The following is a 23,571-nucleotide window of genomic DNA, read 5'->3' as shown; positions in this document are numbered from 1 at the left end:
ACAATGGAAAGACATTATTGCAACTGTTAAAAGAGTTTGTAAATATAAATCAACACTGAAGATTGTCATAGCGTGACTAAAGGTTCTTTTATAACTGATGTGTAGGTGTCTTTGAGAAGGACAATTGCTAAACAGTGATGGAAGCTTTTTTTGTTTCTTTTATAATATACAGGTATATTTACAGGAATGATTGGGAAAAAAATAAGCATCCAAACTTTAGAATTTGTAATTTTTTCTATTCTCTCCTGAGCTATTTGCTAACAACCCCCTGTAATATAGCATAACTACCAAGTTCCCCCTCTTTCTCACCGCCCCATGTTTCGCTAACAGAAATAAAAAATAATGCTTTTTTTTTGGACCTCGTCAGCATCTCTCTGTATGTTGTGTGACATACCTCTTTCTGGGTCTTCTGCCCAGAACTTCCTAGTGTGCAATTTCTCCAAAGTCCAGCATCCATCTGCAGGGAGTCATGCCCCTCAGTCCTCTTCTGTCTTGGATTTGGGGTGAAACCAGTGGTGGGGTTTGGGCCAGTTCGGATGAACTAGTAGTTACATTTCTGGCTTGCCCCTCCCCTCCCCACCCCTTCCAGGAGTCCCCACGTGCTCCATTTTGGCTCCCAGTTAAGTGCAGGGAGGCTTATTAGGCCCAAAACGGGGCACAAGGGGTGTTGTGTGGCCTCCCTGTGGCCTGTTTTCACTCCCAGGGGGCTGCAGAGAGGCCTACTAGGCCCAAAACAGGGCATGGGGAGTGCGGTGCCCCCCCGTGGCCCATTTTTGCTCCCAGGAGACTGCAGGGAGGCCTACTAGGCCCAAAACGGGGCGCGGGGGGGCAGTGTCCCCACAACCCATTTTTGCTCCCTGGGAGGTGCAGGAGGCTGAGTGCTGCCTCTCCCACCCCTGGCCACGCCCACCAGGTGGCCACACCCACCCAGCCGGTCATTAGGGCAGAGAACTGGTTGTTAAATTATTTGAATCCCACCACTGAGTGAAACATCCCTCTGTCTGAGTATTTTCTTCTCTTCCCCCTGGGAAGAGCCCACCAGTGTCTTCTGCCTCCTCCTGGATCAGGAATTGGCATCTGTTCATTTCAACACCCAGAATAAAGTTTCTTTCTAACTACCACAATCAAGATGGCCCCTGTCTTGATGCCTCAATGTAGCACAAGCTCAAACATGGCAATTTCTCTCTCTCTTATTACAGCTCCTCTTATAGCACATCCCCCAACCATTGAGGATGTGATATCCTCTTTCAGGGATTTAGTCTTCAGTACACCTGCATCCTAAGTTTGGCCAATCAAAATGCTGCCTCCATCTGCCCCAAAACAGTATTGGTTAGTCACCTGGATAGCTTATTTGCCCTTGGGAACAGCACAAATGCATTTCAAGGCCATACCTTAGCCTGTTCTCCATCCTCTATTCCTTTTTGGTGGGTTGGAAGTATTTTTTTTCTCTGCTGATTCACACCTGTGTCCAGCTCAGTAGCAGTCTGGACACAAAAGGCTTTAAGCCACAAAGATGTAAGTTTGATAAATAATAAAAGGCCCCTTCAGGCTACCAGTATGACAAAAAATAAATTGGGTTCTCAGCTCATCCTTGAATTCTGTCCTTTAGATGGGATGGTTCTGCTTCTTTATAGCAGCAATATCACTTGCCAGGAAGATATCAAAGTTAAATTGGTCAAGCCTCATCTAGAAAGTAATTGCTAGACCTCTCCAAAACATCTAGTTTTTCACATGCCTGCATTAACAAATAATGAAATAGTTTTACTCCATATTTGACCTTCCAGTTTATAGACTAGAAAAGATCTGCATATTTTACAATAATTCCTCTGCCTAGAAATTATTTCTCCCTGTACAATATACAAAAGAAGTTATTTTCTCAGTAACAGTAGTTTGGTATGGCACCAGACCACTAGGTATGGCACTAGAGCATCTCAATAAGCTGTATGCTATACAAACATGGAAGACTGGTATAGATTTGCATAACTACAGACATTTTGAATTCACTATTATGTTCAAAATTAGCAATTCTCTTGCAGCTATCTCCCTATAGGTAGATAAAATTTCTAGATAAAATTGAACAGTTCAGAAAATCAGAGACAGTATAAATTTTCATTTGCAGTACTGTATCATTATTATTGTCAAGAGTAGAAAAGTTATATTTTGAATATAAATAATCAGAATTGCCTCCATGGATACTTCATGCAGGGTTAATTTTTTAAAAACATACTGGTGGCTGAGGTTAATTTAATTACTTTCAATGTGCTGTTCCAACATTACTTCAATGTTTCTTACAAGCTTGAAGTACATCCTTGCTTCCTTTATTAGAGAATTAGGTGTTTTATTTAACAGACTATTAGTATTTATTTACCAAAGGTTAATGAAAGTGTTCATGAAACATGCTGCAATCTGAAAAGATTAAAAGAGCTACTGAAGTATAGGAATATTATTTCTCTACCCACAGCTTAGACTAAAAATAGATTGTGAATTTAAAAAACAAAGCTTAAGATGAAATTGTTTGTCCAGGAGGACTTGGGTCAGCTTTTAATCTTAAAAAGAGTTTTGCATGTATGTAATGAATGATGCATTAGTATAATAGGTTTAGTAGAAATTCTTGGGAAACCTTAACAAGAGGACAGAGGTTGTCCAGATGCTAAAGAGATTTATTTATTCAGCTCAAACAAGATTAAATTAAATAAATTTATTTGTTCATCTCAAACAAATGACTCTGGGTAGCTAACAACAATTAAAAAACAGCACAAAGCAACAAAAAACGGAAACAATATACAATCTGCAGCTGAGATCTTTCTAAAAATCCCATAAAAATCTCGATACAAATGTTGCAATAATACTAATTCACAGGCTCCAACAGACACTCAGACTCTAAAGAGCAGGAATACCTCCACATCTTCAGGGCCTAGAAAATGTTAACCTGGCCGAGGCCAATTTCATTTTTGGGGAAGGATGTTCCATAGGGAAGGTAAAAGGACAGAGAAATCTCTCTTTCTGGATCTTGTAAGGTGGCACACTTTAATGGACTGCCCCATCCAAACCCCCACAATCTAGACACTGAAAAAGATCCTCTACCACATCACTTGAACAGCCTGGGATGGAGATATAAAATTTGGCATTGTTGCATATTGATCAAATCTCATTCCATACTATTGGATTATCTCATCCAGCAATTTCATGTAGATTGTAGATTGTACCCAGGAGTAGAAAGAGTATTGTAACCTGCAGCTCTTCTGCAAAGCAACAGCCACTAGCAAGATCTTTCTCCTACTGTCGTCAAGTCTAGAGTCTGGAAAAGAAATAGACTGTTCTATTCTCAGAACAAGAAGTTTTCTACACCCCTCATTTCAATCAAGAAATGTTTTGCATGTATTTCTCACTAAGTATAAGGTCTGCCATCTTCAGCATCTTCACTTCGCTGGCATCCAGCCATAAATTGAAAGTGGTGTAGGGGGGAGGAATTTGGGAAAGTTAAGCTTGAGCTAGCATAGGGAAGACAAATGGAGGGAGGGAGAGACAAGCTGACAAGAACCAGAGGTGCCAAACTGGAATAAACCAGCCAGCAAGGACACATGGGAATGGAATGTGAAACTACATTAAAAGGCACCAGAAAGGTGCCAAAACATCAAAACAGAATACTATTTGACACTATTGAATTTGTTGAATATTCAACTAGGAGGGAGTCTTACATCAGCCATTACTCATTGGTTCATTCCCCCCCCCCGGGAAAATGAACAAGTGTTAGTGGTTGATAGGCTGGACAGTAAAAGGAGCTGCAGCCTCGGGCAGCCCTTAGTTCCTAGTTATTTTGTTGTTGTTCCTGTTGCCTGAAATAAACAGTTGTTTTACTTCACTATGATCGTCCTGCCTCTCTGTCCGTGTCCGGACTTAACAGAATTGGTCAAAGGGGGAGGACCAGGGAAAGAGAAAAAATATAACCTTTGCACAGGAATACTCAGATCTAGCTTTTCTTTCGCTAAAACTGCTTGACTTTAGTAAAAGACCTATCATTTCAACTAAATGGAGTCGAAAGTCTTTCTTTCCTAAATGTCTAAGTCGAAGCAGGTCTGACACTAAAGCAAAATTCTACCATACTTAATAGAGAATTTAACTCTTCTAAAAATGACTGAAGAATACATTCCTTAAAGCAAAAACCAATAATCATGAATCTTTTGTCATCAAAGCCACACTTTGTATCAAAGCCACACTTTCCATTATGCATAGATTTGATTTTTTGGTTTAATTGTGTCTCAGGACTTACTGATAAAGTACAGTAATAAGCTGCTTATATGAATATGAGGGAAACAGATTTATGGTTTGGAAGTAGTACATTCAAGTTCATTCTTTAGCTAATTAAACTTTAATATTTAATTTCCATATTCATAAAAATGAAAGGAAATATTTGAATTTCGGGCCTTTCAGAATTTCGAGCAAAGGAATATAAATAAATATAATTCAAATGATTGAAGAGATCCCATGGCATTCTTAACTCCTTTGGGCTTATTACCATGTCCTTACAATCATCGTCTCACAAGTACTGCACTACAGATACAAAAGAAATTTAAAAGCATGTCCCTTTGAATCATAATAAATGTTTTTCTTAGAAAAAAAAACAGATTTGTTTTTAAGACTGTAAGTATCTATAAGGAATATTTCTAGGGGATGCAGACTATATAGCCAAAAAGCTATGTTCTATTGTCAAGTGATAGTGGCTAAATGCTAGCTCAGAGAGATTTCTGACCTACAGTAACAGGTCTGGCCAAGAAGTCATACAAATTTAGCCGGTTCGGGGAAAATTATTTTTATTGGGAAAAACGCATTACCATGTCACCAAAAGAACTGCTATTGTTGTGGTCCTAAGTAAGACTGGATGATTTGCTGCAGATCACAGATAAATCATGATTTTTATTTATTTATTTATCATATTTATATACCGCCCTATCTCCCTAGGGACTCAGGGCGGTTCACAGGCAGATAAAAAGTACATATAAATACAAAATAAAATACCAATTAAAAAACTTATTCTACCCAGCCCATTAATTAAAAAACAATATAAATAGTAAAACCCAATTAAAACCAATATAAATTTAAAACCTAGTCCAGTCCTGCGCAGATGAATAAATATGTTTTAAGCTCGCGGCGGAAGGTTCGGAGGTCCGGAAGTTGACGCAGTCCTGGGGGGAGTTCGTTCCAGAGGGTGGGAGCCCCCACAGAGAAGGCCCTTCCCCTGGGTGTCGCCAAACGACATTGTCTAGCAGACGGCACCCTGAGGAGTCCCTCCCTGTGAGAGCGCACGGGTCGGTGAAGACTGCAAACAATGATCTAAGAGCTATGCTGACTTTTATTATTCTAATTTCAATTAGCTTTTTTTCAGTCTTCAGTCTATATATTTTTCATATCTTATCTGACCCCAGAAATCTGGAGAGTTCCAAAATGTGATTTCCCCCTCCCCTTGAGATTACATTGTCTTAATAAGGATTTGGAATTTTCTTTATTCCTTTTTTCTTAATGAATCTGTAACCTGCTTTTCTGTATCTAGAAACACCCGAGATGGCTTACAACAATAAAAATGTGTTTAAAAGATAAAACCAATGCAATTAAAATAAAAAACAAAACAAAATGATAACACAATTATTAAAATGATGAACAATTAAACTCTTGGGAAAAGAGATGTATTTTTGTTATCTTGCTAAACACTGGGAAACAGGACCCAATCTGGCTCCTTGAGGATTGCCTGCCTTTTCCTGAGAATCGCACCAGATTCCCCTATTGCCAACAGTCAAGCTTCTGCCAAGGGCAGCATCTTTGGAAGGGCCTATCTTGGTGATCTATGCAACTAGGCAGTTCATCATAGGAGAAGCAGATGTTCAATCAGGCTCTCAGGTCATTCATTGGAGGCTTTAAGTGAAGCACCAGCCAGGCAACTGCACTGTTCCTCAGTGTGAGCAAAAGTGTTATTCCTCTACTTTTTTTTTTTAAATTTGCATTTATATCCCGCCTTCTCCGAAGACTCAGGGCGGCTTACACTATGTTAAGCAATAGTCTTCATCCATTTGTATATTATATACAAAGTCAACTTATTGCCCCCAACAATCTGGGTCCTCATTTTATCTACCTTATAAAGGATGGAAGGTTGAGTCAACCTTGGGCCTGGTGGGACTTGAATCTGTGGTAATTGCAAGCAGCTGTGTTAATAACAGACTGTCTTAGCAGTCTGAGCCACCAGAGGCTTTGTGCCAACCATCAGGCTAACTGCCAGATTTTGCACTTAAGGGATTACTCAATTTTGCATATGCAACACTTTATACAACACTACATAATATTCACATTTTTTATTTTGTTTTTCAATTTTTAGTTCTCTTAGAGTAGGAAAAGGGAATCAGACAATGAAGAAACTTTGCTTCCGACAATCCTGTTCAGCCAGATTCTCTGGCTTATCTGCAATGGCATTATTTTACTAACCACCACCCTTTTATCGCTTACAGAATCAAGGGCAAATTTAAAACAAATTCCATTTTATGCATTGCAAGTGACTGCCTGGTGCTGTTACGCCTTGTTCTAACCTATTTGTTACTCTATATCAGGCCTTTTCAGGCAACAGAACTTGTCATCTAAATAATAATAATTCCCCAGTGAAGCACTACCTGGGTCTGGTTGAGGGACTTGCATGCTCTGAGGAGGGTGAGAGCTATTCCAGAATATTCAACCATATTGGGCAGATCTTATCAGAGGAGCCAGAGACAAACAAGGAAACTTCTCAAATAGCAGAACAAAAGATCAGCTCTTCGTTGACGAGATGATTTTGGAAAACTGAAGGAAGAGGAAGGCCAACTTGAATATAGCTCGGATTTATTACAAAAGGTATTCAACTCCCTACCATGTGATTGGACAATCAAGTGCCTAGAAATAATAGGATGTTGTGGTCTGCCAGCAGCCTGTGGAGCTGGCAGCAGAGTCGGCCATCTGGGAGGTACGTGCTGTCTCTGGAACCTCCAGTGTCAGATCACAGCAAGGCAGCAGACAGGGGGAGCCTGTTCCCAGTTCACAGTGCGCACATGCGCAGAGCTGCCAGAAGGCAAGAACAGTTAAAACAAAAGGGACAACTCGGGAGTAGGGCTTGGAGATGATTGGCCCCTCCCATAAGACTTAAAAGAGCAGCAAAGGGACATGGGTCTTTGCAGGAAGCAACATTCTTAATTCTGTTCAGTTTAAACTCTGAAGCTCTGTTTGATTCTGGACTCTGTGTGGCGTCGCTAATTAGGTGTTTGGCAGCATGTCAATGGAGATAAAGGTGGGTGATTATCAGCCTTATCCCGAAGGACTCTTTACAATTATTTGGGACTCATCTGTGAATGAACAAGAATTCACAGCTGTTGAAATGAAAGATGTTTTTGGGACTACTCGTAGGTCAGCACACAGGAGTAAGTAGAAACATCAAAAGCTTTGTGCAAAGATCAATGCCACAATGGAAGACATTGGAAGAATGGAAGGCATTGGAAGAACATCTGAAAGATACTGAAGAGGGTACACTGAAGCTAGTATACTAGTGATGAAATGTAAAATTTGTTACTACCGGTTCTGTGGGCGTGGCTTGGTGGTGGGGGGGTAATATGACTGGGTGGGCATGGCCAACTTTTTTATTTTTACTTTTAAAAGCAACCTCGGCCGAAGAGGTTGTAAAAAAATGCTTTTAAAAGGCTCTGATGATCCCAGCTGAGCTTTTGTTTTCTTATAAAAGCATTTTTTTTGCCTTTAAAAGAAAAAAAAGCCTCTGACGATCCGGCAACTCAGCTGGGATTATTCAGAGCCTTTTTAAAGCATTTTTTTACAACCTCTTCGGCTGAAGAGGTTGTAGAAAAAATACTTTAAAAAGCCTCCAATGAACCCAGCTGAGCCACATGATCATCAGAGGCTTTTTAAAAAACTTTTAAAAGCATTGTTTTGGCCGAAGAAAAAATGCTTTTAAAAGTAAAAAAAAAAACCCTCTGATGATCACATGGCTCAGTTGGGAATTGTGGGGGCGGGGGCAGGTATTTTTGCTACCAGTTCTCTGAACCACCCGCTGCCATCACTACCACATCAGGCGATCCAGTCCGAACCGGGAGCATTTCACCCCTGGTATACTATGAAGGCCTACTGTGTACTGGAGAGCAAACTGGCTGCAAGACCAAATAAAGAATAGAAAAGAAACACAGCAAGGAAAAGTATTACATGACCAGCACAGTAGAAGAATAGCAGGCCAAGCATATACAACAAGACCTGTCAAGGACTAAGAGCAATGTGAGATTTAAACACCAAAAGTTTTTTATAGTCACTAATTTGATAGACAACTCTGATGTACAAAGAGAATCTATTGAAATGCGTTTGCAAAGGCAGGCCTCCATGTCACTTCTCAAGTTGGATTGAGATCATGAAGCGCACTTTTCAAAGTTTTAAACAATGCTTTTATACTTTCCCCCCAGGATACATCATACCTCCTTCCCCCCAGTTCCTGCCTGTTTATATTCTGTGTACGTGTCCAACATGATTCCTTTTGGTTATGGCTTCTTTTATTTACTGATTCCCAATTTCCTGTGTTTTGCAGTGATTCTTTTTGCTAATTTACAACAGGATGCATCTTATTTCTCTCACCCTTTGTGGGTGAACTTTCTTGAACATTTTGGTCAAGCTGACACATAATAATTAATCTTTTTTCATTTTGTTGCTTTTCCTTTTCCTTTATTTATTTATTTATTTCATCAAGCATGTATTCTATGACAGATACAAGTGTAAACATAATTATAAATACATGTAAAGGATACGAATAAAAGAAAACATTAGGACGGGGACGGTAGGCACGCTGGCGCGCTTATGCACGCCCCTTACAGACCTCTTAGCAATGGGGTGAAGTCTACAGTAGACAGTCTAAGGTTAAAGTTTGGGGACTTGGGGAAGAGACCACAAAGTCAGGTAGTGCATTCCAGGCGTTGACAACTCTGTTACTGAAGTCGTATTTTCTGCAGTCTAGTTTGGATCAGTTTACCATGAGTTTGTATCTATTGTGTGCTCTTGGATTGTTTTGGTTGAAGCTGAAGTATTCATTGGCTGGTAGGACATTGTAGCAGATGGTTTTATGTACTATGCTTAGGTCAGACCAAAGAGGGCAAAGTTCTAAATTGTCTAATCCCAAAATTTCGAGTCTGGTGGCATAAGGTATTTTGTTGTGAGCAGAGGAGTGGAGGACTCTTCTTGTGAAATATCTCTGGACTCGTTCAATTGTATTAATGTCCGATATGCAGTGTGGGTTCCAGACAGATGAGCTGTATTCAAGAATTGGTCTGGCAAAAGTTTTGTATGCCCTAGTTTGCCTTATATGCCTTGTATGCCTTGTAACTGAGGCTTTGCAATAGAGCCTTTATAATTTCTTTTATGCAATTAATACATTCTATAAAACAGTAACTTTTTATCTTTTCTTACAGCAGCAAAGTTTTAATGACCAGCTATGAGCAAAACACTATTCCAAGAAAAAACATGAGATACAAATTTCTCCACTTCTTCCACTGTTAGTGAAGGGCAGAAACTGATGGTGTTACTATCTATTAATCTGCAATTTACTGTCAAAGTGACCTCATGCCTTGTTTTTCTCCTGCAGTTCTGAAGGACATTATATCATGTTTATTTATTTAAACAATGCATTATTTATTAAAATAGCTTATCTGGATGCCCATCTCACTGCCATAACTTATGTTGCCTCAAGCATTCTTGTTTCTGATAACATGCTTCAGTTTGTTGCAGATTAACCCTTGCAAATCATTGTTTATTCTACAGAGGCTTGAATGCCCTTTCAAGTGAATTAATTACCATAGCTTAGAGCTTTAAAAAATAAAAAGGGAATATAACATGTGTATTGTTTTATTGCAGTAGAACTTATTTTTGGGGAACTGAGTGTGACTTGAAAAATGATGAAATGGTGTGTCTCTGAATTTAAAAAAAAATACAAGGAAAAGTAGGAAACAAATAGCAATTGTTGAAAAAGCAGCTTGCTACACTTGCAAGTGTGTGCATTTTAAGACTTTATTTGTAAAAAACTGGTCCTAAAATGCACATAGTTGCAACTTAACTTTGTATAGTACATATATATATATGCTGTATGCATACATATAAGCATCTATGTCCAGTAAGATATAGAGGGAGGAGTTTAGTGAAGATATGCCCTACATCCCAAATATCTTAAGATGTAGAGTGATACACAACAAAACTAATCTTCGTATAGATTGCTAAAGAGAACTTGAGAGGCAACTGTATTAGTTTGTTACATATGAGTGGGGATGGAAATTGAAGTTATTCTACAGTGAATCAGAAGCAAAGGTAGGTTTCAGCAGGTTCTGACCACTTCTGGAGAACCAGTAGCGGAAATTTTGAGTAGTTCGGAGAACCGGTAGTAAAAATTCTGACTGACCCTGCCCTCATCTATTCTCTGCCTCCTGAGTCCTAGCTGATGGGGATTTTGCAGTAACCTTTCCCTGGACTGGGGTGGGAATGGAGATTTTACAGTAGCCTTCCCCTGGAGTGGAGTTGGAATGGAAATTTTACAGTAACCTTCCCATGCCACGCCCACCAAGCCATGCCACACCCACCAAGCCACACCCACAGAACCGGTAGTAAAAAATTTTGAAACCCATCACTGATCAGAAGGTTGGTGTAGTGGTTAGGGCACCAGGCTGTAATATAAAAAAGGATACTATCAATTCTAGTCCTGCTTTAGGCCTGAATTCAGATGGGACCTTTGGCCAGCCCTTCTCTCTCAGCCCAAGGAAGTCAAGGGCAGATCAGGTCCAAAATCTTGTCAAGACAATGGCAGGGAATGGTCCTGGCAGATACAAAGGCACAAAAGCCAAAAATCAAATTAGTTATTTATATAGCTTAAGAATAAAAATTCTTCATAGTTCTTATTTTTTTATACCTCTATGAGTCATGGGAAGGATAATAAATAATTATATTAGTAGGGTAGTGTGTGTGTGTGTGTGTATGTGTTTATAATATACTTTTTTACTTTAGGTATGTGGTATGTGACCAATTAACTTGGCATTCCTTTTCTTATAATCAGAGCAGCACCTCTTCTGCATGACCCATTTTAATGATTAATCTTACAGCATCTGTTCACTTTGAATTAAAAGCACGTTTTTATTTTGCATTGGAGATAATTTTGCAAATAATTCAGCAGAATTATTGCTGTTTTAAAAAAATAGGAACATTTGTTTGCAGGGCACTATTTAGAAGAAAACAATGTAAAGATTTTACACAAAATATGCTATTACATTACAGAATTACACTACTACTGACTTAGGAAATTATGTAACATCTCTTGTTTACAAATTGAGAAGACTCCTTTACTATGGCACGTCTCAATCAGATAATTCCACTAGATAGTTCTTGCTTTACTGAACTGATACGACAATGCAGTCTTTCTTTTCACACAAAGCTTACTCATAACAGGAATTATGTCAGTATCAGGACTTGTCGGCCTCTCGGGATAAACCATACAGGAATCACAACCAGATGAGCTAATTCTACTTTATTGTAAAGCTACATTGATAGAATGTTGGAAGTTTGAAAGACCAATCCCTCCCCACCATCTCCTTTACAGCCTGAGAAACTAGAGGTCTCTTCTCAGCCTCTTGCTCCCACCCACTATCCAGTTGCAGACTTTGCTGCCCTTTCATCTGACTACAGGTAGTCCTCGTTTTACAACAGTTCATTTAGTGAACATTTGAAGTTACAACGGTACTGGAAAAAGTGACCTATGAGCGTTTTTCACACTTATGACTGTTGCAGCATAAGTCATGTGTTCAAAATTCAGATGCTTGGCAACTGACTCATTTTTATAACTGTTGCAGTGTCCCAGGGTCATGTGATTTGCACTTTGCAATTTTCTGATGAGCAAAGTCAATTAGAAAGCTACATTCATTTAATAACCATGTTGCTAACTTAACAGCTACAGTAATTCACTTAACAATGGTGGCAATAAAGGTTGCAAAATGGGGCAAATATCTTGCTTAGCAACAGGAATTTTGGGCTCAATTGTGGTCATAAGTCGAGGACTACCTCTATTCCCTTGGCTGTGTCTCTTTGCTCTTTGTCTCTCTTCCAAGATCTTTCCCACATACCATTACAGGATTGATTATTTTTCATTTCAGTGGAGTACCCCAAGGCTCTGTTTTAGGCCCAATACTCTTCAACATCTTCATCAATGACTTGGATGAGGGGATAGATGGGGAACACATCAAATTTGCAGATGACACCAAACTGGCAGGAATAGCCAACACTCCAGAAGGTAGCCTTAAGATACAGAAGGATCTTGACAGACTTGAACATTGGGCGCTATCAAACAAAATGAAATTCAATGATGAAAAAAGTAAGGTTCTACATTTAGGCAAGAAAATAAAATGCACAGGTACAGTATATGTGGTACCTTGTTCAATAGTGTAACTATGAGACAGATCTTGGAGTCCTAGTGGACAACCATTTAACTATGAGCCAGCAGTGTGCAGCAGCTGCCAAAAAAGCCAACACAGTTCTAGGCTGCATAAACAGAGGGACAGAATCAAGATCACGTGAAGTGTTAATACTACTTTATAATGCCTTGGTAAGGCCACATTTGGAATACTGTATTCAGTTTTGGTTGCCCCTATGTAAAAAAGATGTGGAGACTCTAGAAAGAGTGCAGAGAAGAGCAACAAAGATGATTAGAGGACTGGAGGCTAAAACATATGAAGAATGGTTGCAGGAACTGGGTATGTCTAGTCTGATGAAAAGAAGGACTAGAGAAGACATGATAGCAGTGTTCCAATATCTCAGGGGTTGCCACAAAGAAGAGGGAGTCAAGCTATTCTCCAAAGCATCTGAGGGTAGGAAAAGAAGCAATGGATGGAAACTAATCAAGGAGAGAAGCAACTTAGAACTAAGGAGAAATTTCCTGACAGTTAGAACAATTAATCAGTGGAACAACTTGCCTCCAGAAGTTGTGAATGCTCCAACACTGGAAGTTTTTAAGATGTTGGATAACCATTTGTCTGAAGTGGTGTAGGGTTTACTGCTTAAGCAGGGGGTTGGACTAGAAGACCTTCAAGGTCCCCTCCAACTCTGTTATTCTGTTCTGTTCTGTTCTGTTCTGTTCTGTTCTATTCTTTCATCATTATATTCAATAGTGCAAGGAAATATGTATTATTGTTTGTAAATTTTATTCCACCTCATGTAACTATGGATGCGAAGATTCTGGTTTGACTCCCAAGGCATTTAATTGAACACTCAATAGGGTTTTATAATGTTCTCATTAGCATAGTTTCTAAAGGTCTGCCATTAGCACTTTAAGCAACATTTACATACTATATAAATGGAATGAAATTAGGACTACCAGTTAAGTGTCCTAATTCTATAACCACAAATGTTTATGCATATGAACATATACAGTATATGTATAATTATACAGTGACAAATTGGATTTGTTCATAAAAAAGTAAAGATCTTAGTTCTATGTAACTTTTAGTATCCTTCTCTCATATATGGATTTGTTCGGCATCAATGGGTGTAGTGAAAACTAATTTTCCAACACAGCCATTAATGTTCATTAACTATCAAAACTAAATAAAGGTTGGCATTTTATATACAATATTCACATAATTTAAGAAGCAAGGGTGGGCAATAATATGTTCTCACAAAAAGCAAACACCACTCAGTTCATATTTAGTTTTTGTGACTGTGGAAATAATTTGGTTCTAGGGCAAGGGCAATCAGAAAGCTATATAAGCTACATAAGAATTAAATGGGAAGTGCAATGAAGGAAACCTGATGGATTATGTAAATGTCATCTTTTAAGATTAATTAACAGTTCACTGTTTAGAACAGCACAGTATAATCACATCAAGTGTGGGCAGCTTTTGTATTTATCAATGTAGCATGCCCAAAGTCCAGCAACTGCTGTTATAGAAAAGTATTAGAGGTTATTGTTAGCCAAACAAGTAGCAATAAACAGCCCAGCCAAACTACCACCAAAACCACTCCCACTGACAGGGCAAGCTATTAGAATATAAATTGCGAGCAAACCTCACTCCTTACTAGCACTGATGATGTTACCTAGCTTGGTAATGAAGCGCCTGTGAGAAAACCACCAAGCTGAGACCACCAAAGACCCTACAATTTAATCCTGAGCTGCAAATATTCTATTGATAGAAAAGTGTATTTTGTAAATAACGTTCAATGTTACTATATATTACTGCAGGGAAGGCTGTTCAAGTGAACTGAGGTTTATAATAATTCTGACAGTGAACCTGTCATCAGTGCCATGCTTAACATTTTAGAACAAGCAAAAAGCATCCAAGCCCTCTCAAATTCACATTCCTCAATCCAAATTCTATGGAGATTCTCAGTCATCCAGATCATGGTTGTCTCAAAGGTGCTTTTTCAAGAGGCAACTGGACTTCCTGGTTTTTTTGTTTTGGGAAGATGTTTTGCTTCTCATTCAAGAAGCTTAACATAACAACAACAGAGTTGGAAGGGACCTTGGAGGCCTTCTAGTCCAACCCCCTGCCTAGGCAGGAACCCTACACCATCTCAGTCACATGGTTATCCAACATTTTCTTAAAAATTTCCAGTGTTGGAGCATTCAGTGTTGGAGCTTCTTCAGATGAAAAGCCAAACGTCTTCAAAGAAAAACCAGCTGCCTCTTGAAAAAGCACCTTTGGATTCCTCAACCCATGAACATATCCACCATGCAGCTTACAAAAATACAATCAAGTGAACTTGAGTCTCCGCGTCTGCCTTTAAAAATCAACTGCTTACGAAGTGCACTCATCTTTTATTGATTCTTCACAACTACAAGACAGGCACACACGTGTCTAGGACAGCACCGTATGCGCTGAACACGCATTCCTCCTTTCCCTTTCCAAACCACCGTGGAAACTGCTCCCGCAGCCCGTCTTGTCGATCCAACCTTCCTTCCACCAGTAGGTGTTGCCCTGATACCAGATTGTAGTTGAGAAACTACCGCATTTCCGAAATCCGAATCTACAGAACCATCACGGTCAGATTCGTTTCCTGCAAGAGCTTACATCCGCTCTTTTTACTGTCGAATATTATATATACTACTAATATCCAAAGACATTTCAACTGTCGAATTGTTGTCGAACGGCCTCAATGGTCTATATATATATGTAGATTCTTCGTTGTTCTCCAGTCTTTGGGGCTCCGGCAAAAGGCGGCGGTTCCCAGCCTCTTTCTCCCCCCACCGGCTCCCTTTGTTCTCAGCACAAGCTTCGCTGTCTGGGAAAGAGACTGATGGGCATGAAAAGAAAGGGCAGGGCGTTTTAGAGAGACCACAAGGTATTTCGGACCGGACGTCATCGCAAAAGATAGACGACCTAATGTCACCCCACTGCTAACACCCACCGCAGATTACGCCTTTCACGGTAGTTGCCTGTAACTATTGAGGGCCGCTGCTCGCCCTTCGCTTCGGCAGCTCTGCCCCGCCCCGCTTTTCTCCTCCAGTTCCTTTTAGCTCGGACGACAATACAAAGTTTCTGACCCGCCAGCTGGACGGGGCAGGCGAAGATGCATCCCGCTTGGCTGCTGGTGGCGGAGTGGGGGGTGCCACGCAACTCCCGCGCCGGGTAGCCAGGTGCCCCGGAGCACGTGCTCTCCCGCCTTACAATGCCCCGCCCTCCATGTTGGCAATTGTCTATGGCGGGACCGGGTTGGGCCGGCCGGGGCGGAGAGTCACATGAGCTGCTGCCTGAGCTTGTCCTGCTCGGTTGGCGAAGAGCTTCGGCTGGGCCTGGCGGGGGCGAGGTTTCCCATGGCCGCCAATTCCTCCCTCCTCCCCCCTTTCCCCTCCTGGTTACCCACAGGTTTGAGGGAGCAGCGGCGGAGCGACCACCTGTGAGGAGCATGCGCGCAACGAAGGTAACATCCCTCGTTGAATCTTCCGCGGCTCTGTCGCGGGGTTTTCTTACCCCCCCCCTCCACCCCACCCCACCCCCATACGTTGCTGCCATGAGGAATTGTACACGAATGGATGGGTTGTTCTGGGTTGTGTTAGCCTCTAGCCAACCTTGAAGCGGAGCAGCCCCTCTCTTCTGGAATAATTCACCTCTTTGGCCAGTTCAGAGTTAGACCAAGAGTTGCCCAGAAGAGAAAACTCAACCAAGTGCCCTTCACAAGAAAATGGTCTTGAGGGGGGGGAACACCCTCATTTTCTGCATCTGTGTCAGAGAGATGATGGTCCAAGTGGGGCAAATGTTAGCTGTAAATTTCCACCTATTCATTTGCTTGCCAGAAGGGATGGGGTCACAGGTGGTGTCGAAGAGCGGGATTGTCCTGTTGTCTTTCCTTAAACGGAAGATATTCTGCCTTCGATGAGGAAGCAACTGCTGTTTTTGTTATAAAGTATTTTTCTTTGAAAAATACACTGTATCCATTGTTTTGCCAGTCCAGGCTCTTGTTTTTGGATTTTAAAATTTCATGAGTACCCTTAATATATAAATGGTAACTATTTGTTTTTTCAAAAGGTGGTTCTGACCATGAAATCATAGCTTGAGTTCATGGCAAATATGAGTAGGCAGCTAAAAGGGAGTCTCGAAATGTCTTACCAAATACAGTCAGTCTTCAATTTATGATCATTTGTTTAATAACTTCAAGTTACGATTGCACTGAAATTTACAGCTGGTTCTGCACTTTGACTGTCACGGTGTCATCGTAGTCACATCAAAATTTGGGCTCTTGCCAACATGTATTTACAATGGTTGCAGTGTTCCCAGGATTGCATGTATCTTCATAAAAGAAATATCTTGATAATACAGGTTGTTCTTGACTTACAAATACAATTGGGACTGAAATTTTCATGGCTAAACAATGCAGTCATTAAAAGTGACTTGCATCCAATTTTATGTCCTTTTGCCATAGTTGTTAAGCAAATCCAGCTTTCCCCAACGACTATGGCAAAAGGACATAACATTGGATGCAAGTCACTTTTACTGATTGCATTGTTTAGCCACGGAAATTCCAGTCCCAATTGTATTTGTAAGTCAAGAACAACCTGTATTATCAAGATACAGCCCTGCAATTTAATTGTGCAGATGACACCACTTGTCAAATTAAAAGGAAAGATATGGGTCAAAGAAGGATTGTGTGGGTGTATTCATGAATTGTGGTCTTTGCCTTTGCTGTAGTTTTATAATACTTGTAATTCACATGAGGCCTTTTCAACATTATTGAAATAATTTTGAGCTGCATTTAGCACCAATGTGGGAAATTGAGCAGGAACATCTTAAAAATTTATTTGCTAGGATTTTTAATTTGGAATCACACTGATTCGAATAGAGCCTCATTGTATTGTTACCAATTTTAATTTTGTTTTGATGAAAAATTACCGGTTTAGCTGCTAATCATATGCTTCCAAGTGATCAATATTATATATACCTTGTCTTTATTTGCTAGTTACTCAGAGCAGCTCAGAATACAGCTATTATACAAAATGTTAAATACAGTGATTTATTTCATTAATTTAGTTCTTGCAAACACTGGAAGCAATTTCATTTGTGAGGGCTTTGCTTATGGGGATGATTTACTAGTTCTTAGTACAGGCCTACATAATTATTCCTAGTTAGGTGAACTGAATATTGCTTAAATGAACCTTCTTACAAATCTTAAAGATGTATTTTTATTTTTAAAAATAAGAAAACATGATTTTAAGTGATCAGTGCTTTTTTTTTTAGTTTTCAATCCAAGACTGCCATTTTTTTCTATCAAGCAAGTGCACAATGTCAGAAATTCTTTGTTACAACATTTCTTACTGTAGCTATACAACAAGCTCTTTGGCTTGAGAGCATGAAGATGCTTCTGAGTCCATGGAGACATGAATGTAGTCCCTATTTCCACCTTATTAAACCAAATGTGTGCTTGTCTGGGATTACACAACAGAGGACAGTCACTGAATCCTGAGAAAAGATGTAGCTGCTTTAAAGAGTGCAGCTAGGTATAATATTCATGCGACTTCCAGGCTCCAAAGCACCCTTTCGTCTTCAAACCTAAAGTCCTTAATAACCCAGTTTCTTACATGGAACAGAATATTTGTCAGTGCTTAGCGTGTTAAATTGCTTAATGTTATATGACTTTTAGAGGCACAGGCACCTTTTCCCATGAAAATATGGTAGTGATCAGTAAATCGTAGTGCTGCACTCTTAGTATATCACAAGATTATTGAGTGAATTATGTACCTTACCATGTTATAAATTCTGTGCTAAAGCATATGACCAATAAAGAAGGTATAGTAAATAGTCCAATCTGTGCCTTACAGTTAACATTTCTTTTTTAAAGGAGGATGTTCTGTAAAATCCTAGGAAATGGACCTCGTCTCTTTGAAATGTTTGCTTCTACAGTCTAATGGAAGAATATTTCTGAAGATTGGGACAGCAGTTTTTTTAAAAATTTGAGCGTTTACCTGCTATGGAACAAAGTGAGAATCAACAAGGATCCTCATCAGAGATTCCAGATGAAAGCAAAAGCAACACAAGACTTTTGCCTAGCCAGGCTGCTGCTGTCAAAGGGGAAATAAAGAAACATGCAGTTACAGATGACTATAAAATCTCTAAACGGGTTTTGGGCCTTGGTATTAATGGAAAAGTATTGGAATGTTTTCACAAAGTGACAGGACGGAAATGTGCTTTAAAGGTATGTATCAGATGATTCATCCTGATTTAGCTGTTAATTTTCCTTATTATTTTTTTTTTACATTTATATCCTGCCCTTCTCCGAAGACTCAGGGCAGCTTACATTGTGTAAGGCAATAGTCTCATCCTATTTGTATATTTATATACAAAGTCAACTTATTGCCCCCCCAACAATCTGGGTCCTCATTTTACCTACCTTATAAAGGATGGAAGGCTGAGTCAACCTTGGGCCTGGTGGGACTAGAACCTGCAGTAATTGCAGGCAGCTGTGTTTAATAACAGGCTTCTTACAGCCTGAGCCACACCGTGGCCCTTATTATTTGATGTGTAGGCTAAAAGCAATTGTTGAGGCCTAGATAATATTCATATTAGAAATTCTAAATTGCCTTTCCCAGCCTTGTGCTCTCCAGAGGTGTTAGAATTCACAACCAGCACAGCCATAATTCATAGCCAGCAGAGTCAAAGGTTACTTTAGCTGGAGATGTGGATTGATCACAAAACCAATGGAATATTCGGATTCCAGGATTCCTTCAGATCAACATCTTTTTAAAAAATTTAGAACTAAACCCAAAGATAATTTTGTTTATACACACTAAAACAAATGCTGTTGCTTGCTTTTTTCCGTGATAATTAAAATGCCAGTAATTTCTTGTGGAGGGATTAATTTTGAAAATCTGTATATTAAATTAACCCATGTTAAGAAATAGAAAATGATTGAAACCACTTTTAGAGAAGCAAAATCAAAAAATGTAATAGAATAGAATAGAATAGAATAGAATAGAATAGAATAGAATAGAATAGAATAGAATTTTTATTGGCCAAGTGTGATTGGACACACAAGGAATTTGTCTTGGTGCATATGCTCTCAGTGTACATAAAAGAAAAGATACGTTCATCAAGGTACAACATTTACAACACAATTGGTGGTCAATATATCAATATAAATCAATATAAAGGTACCTATAATATTTGTTTGGAATAAGATTTAGTTGTAGTTATTAAATAATTTCTGGTATTTTGGTTAGAATAGTTATATTGTGCTGCATGGTATTATACATGGACAACTGACACTGGTCAAAATAGGACCATGATTAATAACTCTGCTAGATCCTTCATGATAGTTAAGGATAATGAGGGTGAAATCTGAGAATGTGTACATTATACTTTTATGAAAATTATAAATAAAATGGCCCTCAGCTGTTAAAACATAAATTACAATTGTACTGAAATATAAAGCAGGATGAATAGAGAGGGAATGCAGATTTACATGTTCTCTTATAAGTAACCCTATTTGAAGTTTAAGGCTTCGGAGAAAATTGGATAAAGCAAGTCATGAAGAGATGTAACTTATTACACGTTGCCCTTGTATGACCATCTGTGTATCTGGTAGACAAGCATGTATCATTGTATCATGAATCTTTTTTCTTACAGTATTATATAATTTTAGTAATCTCCAGTATCTGGGTTTATTTGCCTAATGATAGAACAGTGAGGCAGGTTCTATTGATATACTCCCTATCACACTCCTCAAGTGTTTCCCTGATTGAACTATGAGAGATTGTATTGGTACCAGTTCACCCTAATCTGACTGTAGGTAGGATTTTAAAATTTACACTGTATCTTACCTTGGGAGGTTTAGGAGCCAGATTTCATCCATGTCAAACATCAGTGTGTCAGTGAATATCTGACTGTATTTGTGGCAGGCTATACATACATTCTGTACTTATAGTTGCCATTTAGCATATATGGATCTTTAGGAAGATTTAAAAGTACAGGTAGATTAGCTTAACAATAATAATTGGGACATGATTTTTTGTTGCTAAGTGATGTACTCATAAAGTTCTATTTGACATGACCACATGGTTTAGCAGTATCAGTTCTGTCAATTCCCAGTTATCATTGTTAATCAAGGACCTCATGTGATCTTCTGACTTCCTGCTAGCTTCCTCATTGAGTTTGCTTGTGGGAAGCCAGAAGGGAAGTTTGCAAATCAGGTTTCATGACCAAAATCTTGATTGGTTGATCAGTGACAGATTGCATTATATGAGGGCTAAAACTTTTAGGACTAGTTGTAATTACTATTTTTTTAATGTCATTGCAAGTTTGAACAGTGCTGTTAAATGAGGACCACCTCTACTTAACATTATCATCAACTCTTCACCATCAAATAGAATCTCTTACGTTCATGGGGATTGAAATGTCTGTAATAGTAGAGAATTGTTACATTTATTCACAAATGAATCATGAATTAAAGCTGGCAATCTTATCGATCTTCAAACCTGATCTGTGAAAAAATGGAATTGGTAATTATGATATATTGATTGGGATCTTGAACTGAATTTTCTTAAATTTCTAGTAAGTTTTGGGTGGTGACACATCTTAATAAATTGTAAATTAACAATAGAGGAACTCACTTTTGCAAATTAAATGCAACTGAATATCGGTCAAAGCCAAAGATCTTTACTATATAAAGGGACTAAACAAAATTCTATAATATTATTGTTTTGTTGGTGAAGGGAACTTTGCACACTGATGGCTGGATAGAAAGGAAAATTTCCTGAAATCTACTATTTTAGTTTGCCAGATACTTTATAAGAAAAGTCTTTAGTATCAACTTTGATTTACTTTTTTTCTTACAATGAAATTAATAATAGATGAGTGAAGTACACTTTGCATAATTTAGATGGATGAATTTAATTTGTATTATTTAAAAATAAAGATAAGATGGAAGTGTGGAAAGAGGCCAACTACATGTTCATTTGGTTGATGTCCACCATTACTTAGAAAAGCTACTCATTTGAGATTTTTTATAAATTGTTACTAAAATATTTGGAAACTGAACAAGTCAAACATTGTATGCAACAGTGGGAATTCCAGGGGAAGAAAAATATTAAATTTATCGTGATATTACATTCAGATGTTTTTTCCATTGGTGTAATTACTAGTTATTGGTATAATTACACCTATGTTGATTGCCAAACTAGATAATTATGTTTTAAAAAATACTGCAATAAGCAAGCTGGTTTATTTTTTAAAAAAGTGATACTGAATTGAATTTAGCTTATAAGGCAGTATAATTATTATTATTATTATTTATTAAATTTTTAATAGCTTATAGGCTATAATTCTGCACATGGACTTCTAAAGTTTGAAGTTCTATCAATAACTCTGAATGGGATATTACACCCCCAAGTAGAATAGATACATAGTCTGGGAGTCCAAATCTATTCTTTGTACCAGTTGCATCTTGTTTCTGGATCAAACAGCTCTGTCCATGCTCAGATCTAGATAACTGCAAGATGTCCTTGAAATTTAAAAAAAAATTTAAAATCAAAGTAAATAAAAATTGTAAGTACAGTAAATATTTTTTCTGATTGATGAGTCTTATATTGGCTACAATTCCTAATTATTGAATATTGATTTGATTGTAATGTTTTTAAAATGTTAAATTCATATAAAGAGTACATTTAACTGAATTACTAAAATAATTAATTTGAAACTTTTTATTCAGTTTTATGTAACTTGTAAATTCTCTTTTCTATTCTCTCCCACACACGCACATTTCTTGTTTCCTTGGTACTCTAATGTTTTCAAAGATCCATGAAATAAAAATTCCACTTTACCTTTTTTCCTCTGAAAGCTCCAAAGTGACAGTGACACCATACTCTGGTTTTTCTTGAATAAAACTGATTATTTCAATCTGTTTCAATCTCATCTATCTGGATCCATGTAGTACACCAAGAAATGGACAGAGGTTATATGTCTTTGATTTTTGTATTACTGGATCTCTTAGCAGCATTTAATAAAATTGAGAATGCTATCTTGTCGGAGACGACTTCCGGTATCCAGCGGCAACGGACGTCTGGAAGGTTTCTCCTGCCTCCAGCGCCCGAATCCGGCCGCCGCCGAGGCCCTCAGGGGCCAGGTGTTCCGAAAAGGACACCTGCCGCACGGACGGCTCGCCAGGGGTCTCCCAGCCGACATACAGGACTGTGGGGACCGATGCTGGCGCGTCCTAGGCTCGGGGGGGTTCGAGGCCACAGGCCGCGCCATTATTTTGGTCGCCGCTTGCCGCTGTGCCCGTGACACCGGGCATTGATTTATAACTGCAGCAGCCTGGTGGTGAACAGGGAACGGAGAAGAATTGAGGAGGAGAAGGGAAGGGAATATCGGTAAACGTGAGTGGAGTGCTCCGGAGTGCGGGGGGTTTTTTTCTCCCCTGCGGTTGGAAGGAGCACGAGTTATTCTGGAGAGAGGAGAACTTAAAATAAGAAGATTACCGGTTTTGTGGAGCTCTGGAGAGAAGAGGTGATGGAGAAATTTAGGAGGGAAGGTTTGAGGCCCCTCCTTCTGGGGAACAGTGGTGGCGCCCAGCTTCCGCCTTCACTATGAGAATTTTGATGACATCACTTCCCTTCGGCTTCCTGGTTGACTAACTGTACTCTGGACTCGTTGCTCCTGTGAGTGCCCCCTGGTGGATCCGGAGGAAATTACAAGGATACTGTGCCTGCCTGAGGATTTTGTATTTTTTTCCCTTAAAGGCAAAAGGTCAGAGAGCTACTGCCCGAGAGATGGAGAGAATTACGGAAAAGTTATCTAATATGGACAAGAAATTGATGAAATAAGAGCAGAAATTGTGACTATCCAAAAGGATTTAAAGGATACTCAACAAGTTTCAGCAGAAAACAAGCAGAAAGTGGAAGGTTTGAGGGTGAGATGCGGCAGTGCAGAAAAGAGAGGAGACGACAGGCAATGCTGTGCTTGACCACAGATGGATAAAATGTCTTATTTCCTTAGGTTTCAAAATTTGGAAGAAGTGGACCAAGAAGACTTGAGAGATGTTGTGACTAAATTGTTGGGA

General features: G+C 39.1%; 3 protein-coding genes across 5 annotated transcripts in view; 2 read left to right on the top strand and 1 right to left on the bottom strand.

Moving 5' to 3' along the window:
* The window catches only part of HEMK1 (HemK methyltransferase family member 1), a 179,874-nt gene extending 169,021 nt beyond the window's left edge, over positions 1 to 10,853 (top strand). Inside the window, exon 12 of the mRNA XM_058174005.1 lies at positions 9,471 to 10,853. The gene's annotated coding sequence lies outside the window, so the exon portion shown is untranslated. The remainder of the gene's footprint in view (positions 1 to 9,470) is intronic.
* Positions 10,854 to 10,895: 42 nt separating this feature from the next.
* Positions 10,896 to 15,932, bottom strand: LOC131193618 (uncharacterized). 2 transcript variants are annotated; one of them, XM_058174009.1, is made up of 2 exons: positions 15,433 to 15,932; positions 10,896 to 12,369 (listed from the first exon to the last, which is right to left on the bottom strand). In XM_058174009.1, the coding sequence occupies exons 1-2, from the start codon at positions 15,930 to 15,932 to the stop codon at positions 12,177 to 12,179; spliced, it is 693 nt and encodes a 230-aa protein (XP_058029992.1). In that variant the 3' UTR covers positions 10,896 to 12,176. The 2 variants fall into 2 exon arrangements, 1 of the variants encoding a protein (XP_058029992.1); XR_009153963.1 differs by lacking the exon at positions 10,896 to 12,369 and adding an exon at positions 14,740 to 15,318 and having other exon boundaries at positions 15,433 to 15,565.
* MAPKAPK3 (MAPK activated protein kinase 3) overlaps positions 15,781 to 23,571 on the top strand; it is an 86,707-nt gene continuing 78,916 nt past the window's right edge. The window contains exons 1-2 of one of the 2 annotated variants that reach the window (XM_058174000.1): positions 15,781 to 15,945; positions 18,358 to 18,711. In XM_058174000.1, the coding sequence (XP_058029983.1) occupies positions 18,487 to 18,711 (225 nt within the window). In that variant the 5' untranslated portion in view covers positions 15,781 to 15,945; positions 18,358 to 18,486. Of the gene's footprint in view, positions 15,946 to 18,357; positions 18,712 to 23,571 lie in introns of those variants that run through there. The other variant, XM_058174001.1, reaches the window with a different exon arrangement.

This window comes from Ahaetulla prasina, chromosome 2 (genome assembly GCF_028640845.1).
Source record: "Ahaetulla prasina isolate Xishuangbanna chromosome 2, ASM2864084v1, whole genome shotgun sequence".
Taxonomy (NCBI): Eukaryota; Metazoa; Chordata; class Lepidosauria; order Squamata; family Colubridae; genus Ahaetulla; species Ahaetulla prasina.
The sequence above is the reverse complement of the archived record's forward strand: the minus strand, read 5'-3'. Positions and strand labels throughout refer to the sequence as shown.

What these genes read in the sequence shown, in the direction of transcription:
- LOC131193618 (XM_058174009.1), bottom strand. Translation starts at nt 15,932, where the DNA reads ATGCTCCTCACAGGTGGTCGCTCCGCCGCTGCTCCCTCAAACCTGTGG. An exon ending in CGTGAAAGGCGTAATCTGCG is followed by an intron (nt 12,370 to 15,432) that starts GTGGGTGTTAGC and finishes TTTGTTTGATAG; the next exon opens with CGCCCAATGTTCAAGTCTGT.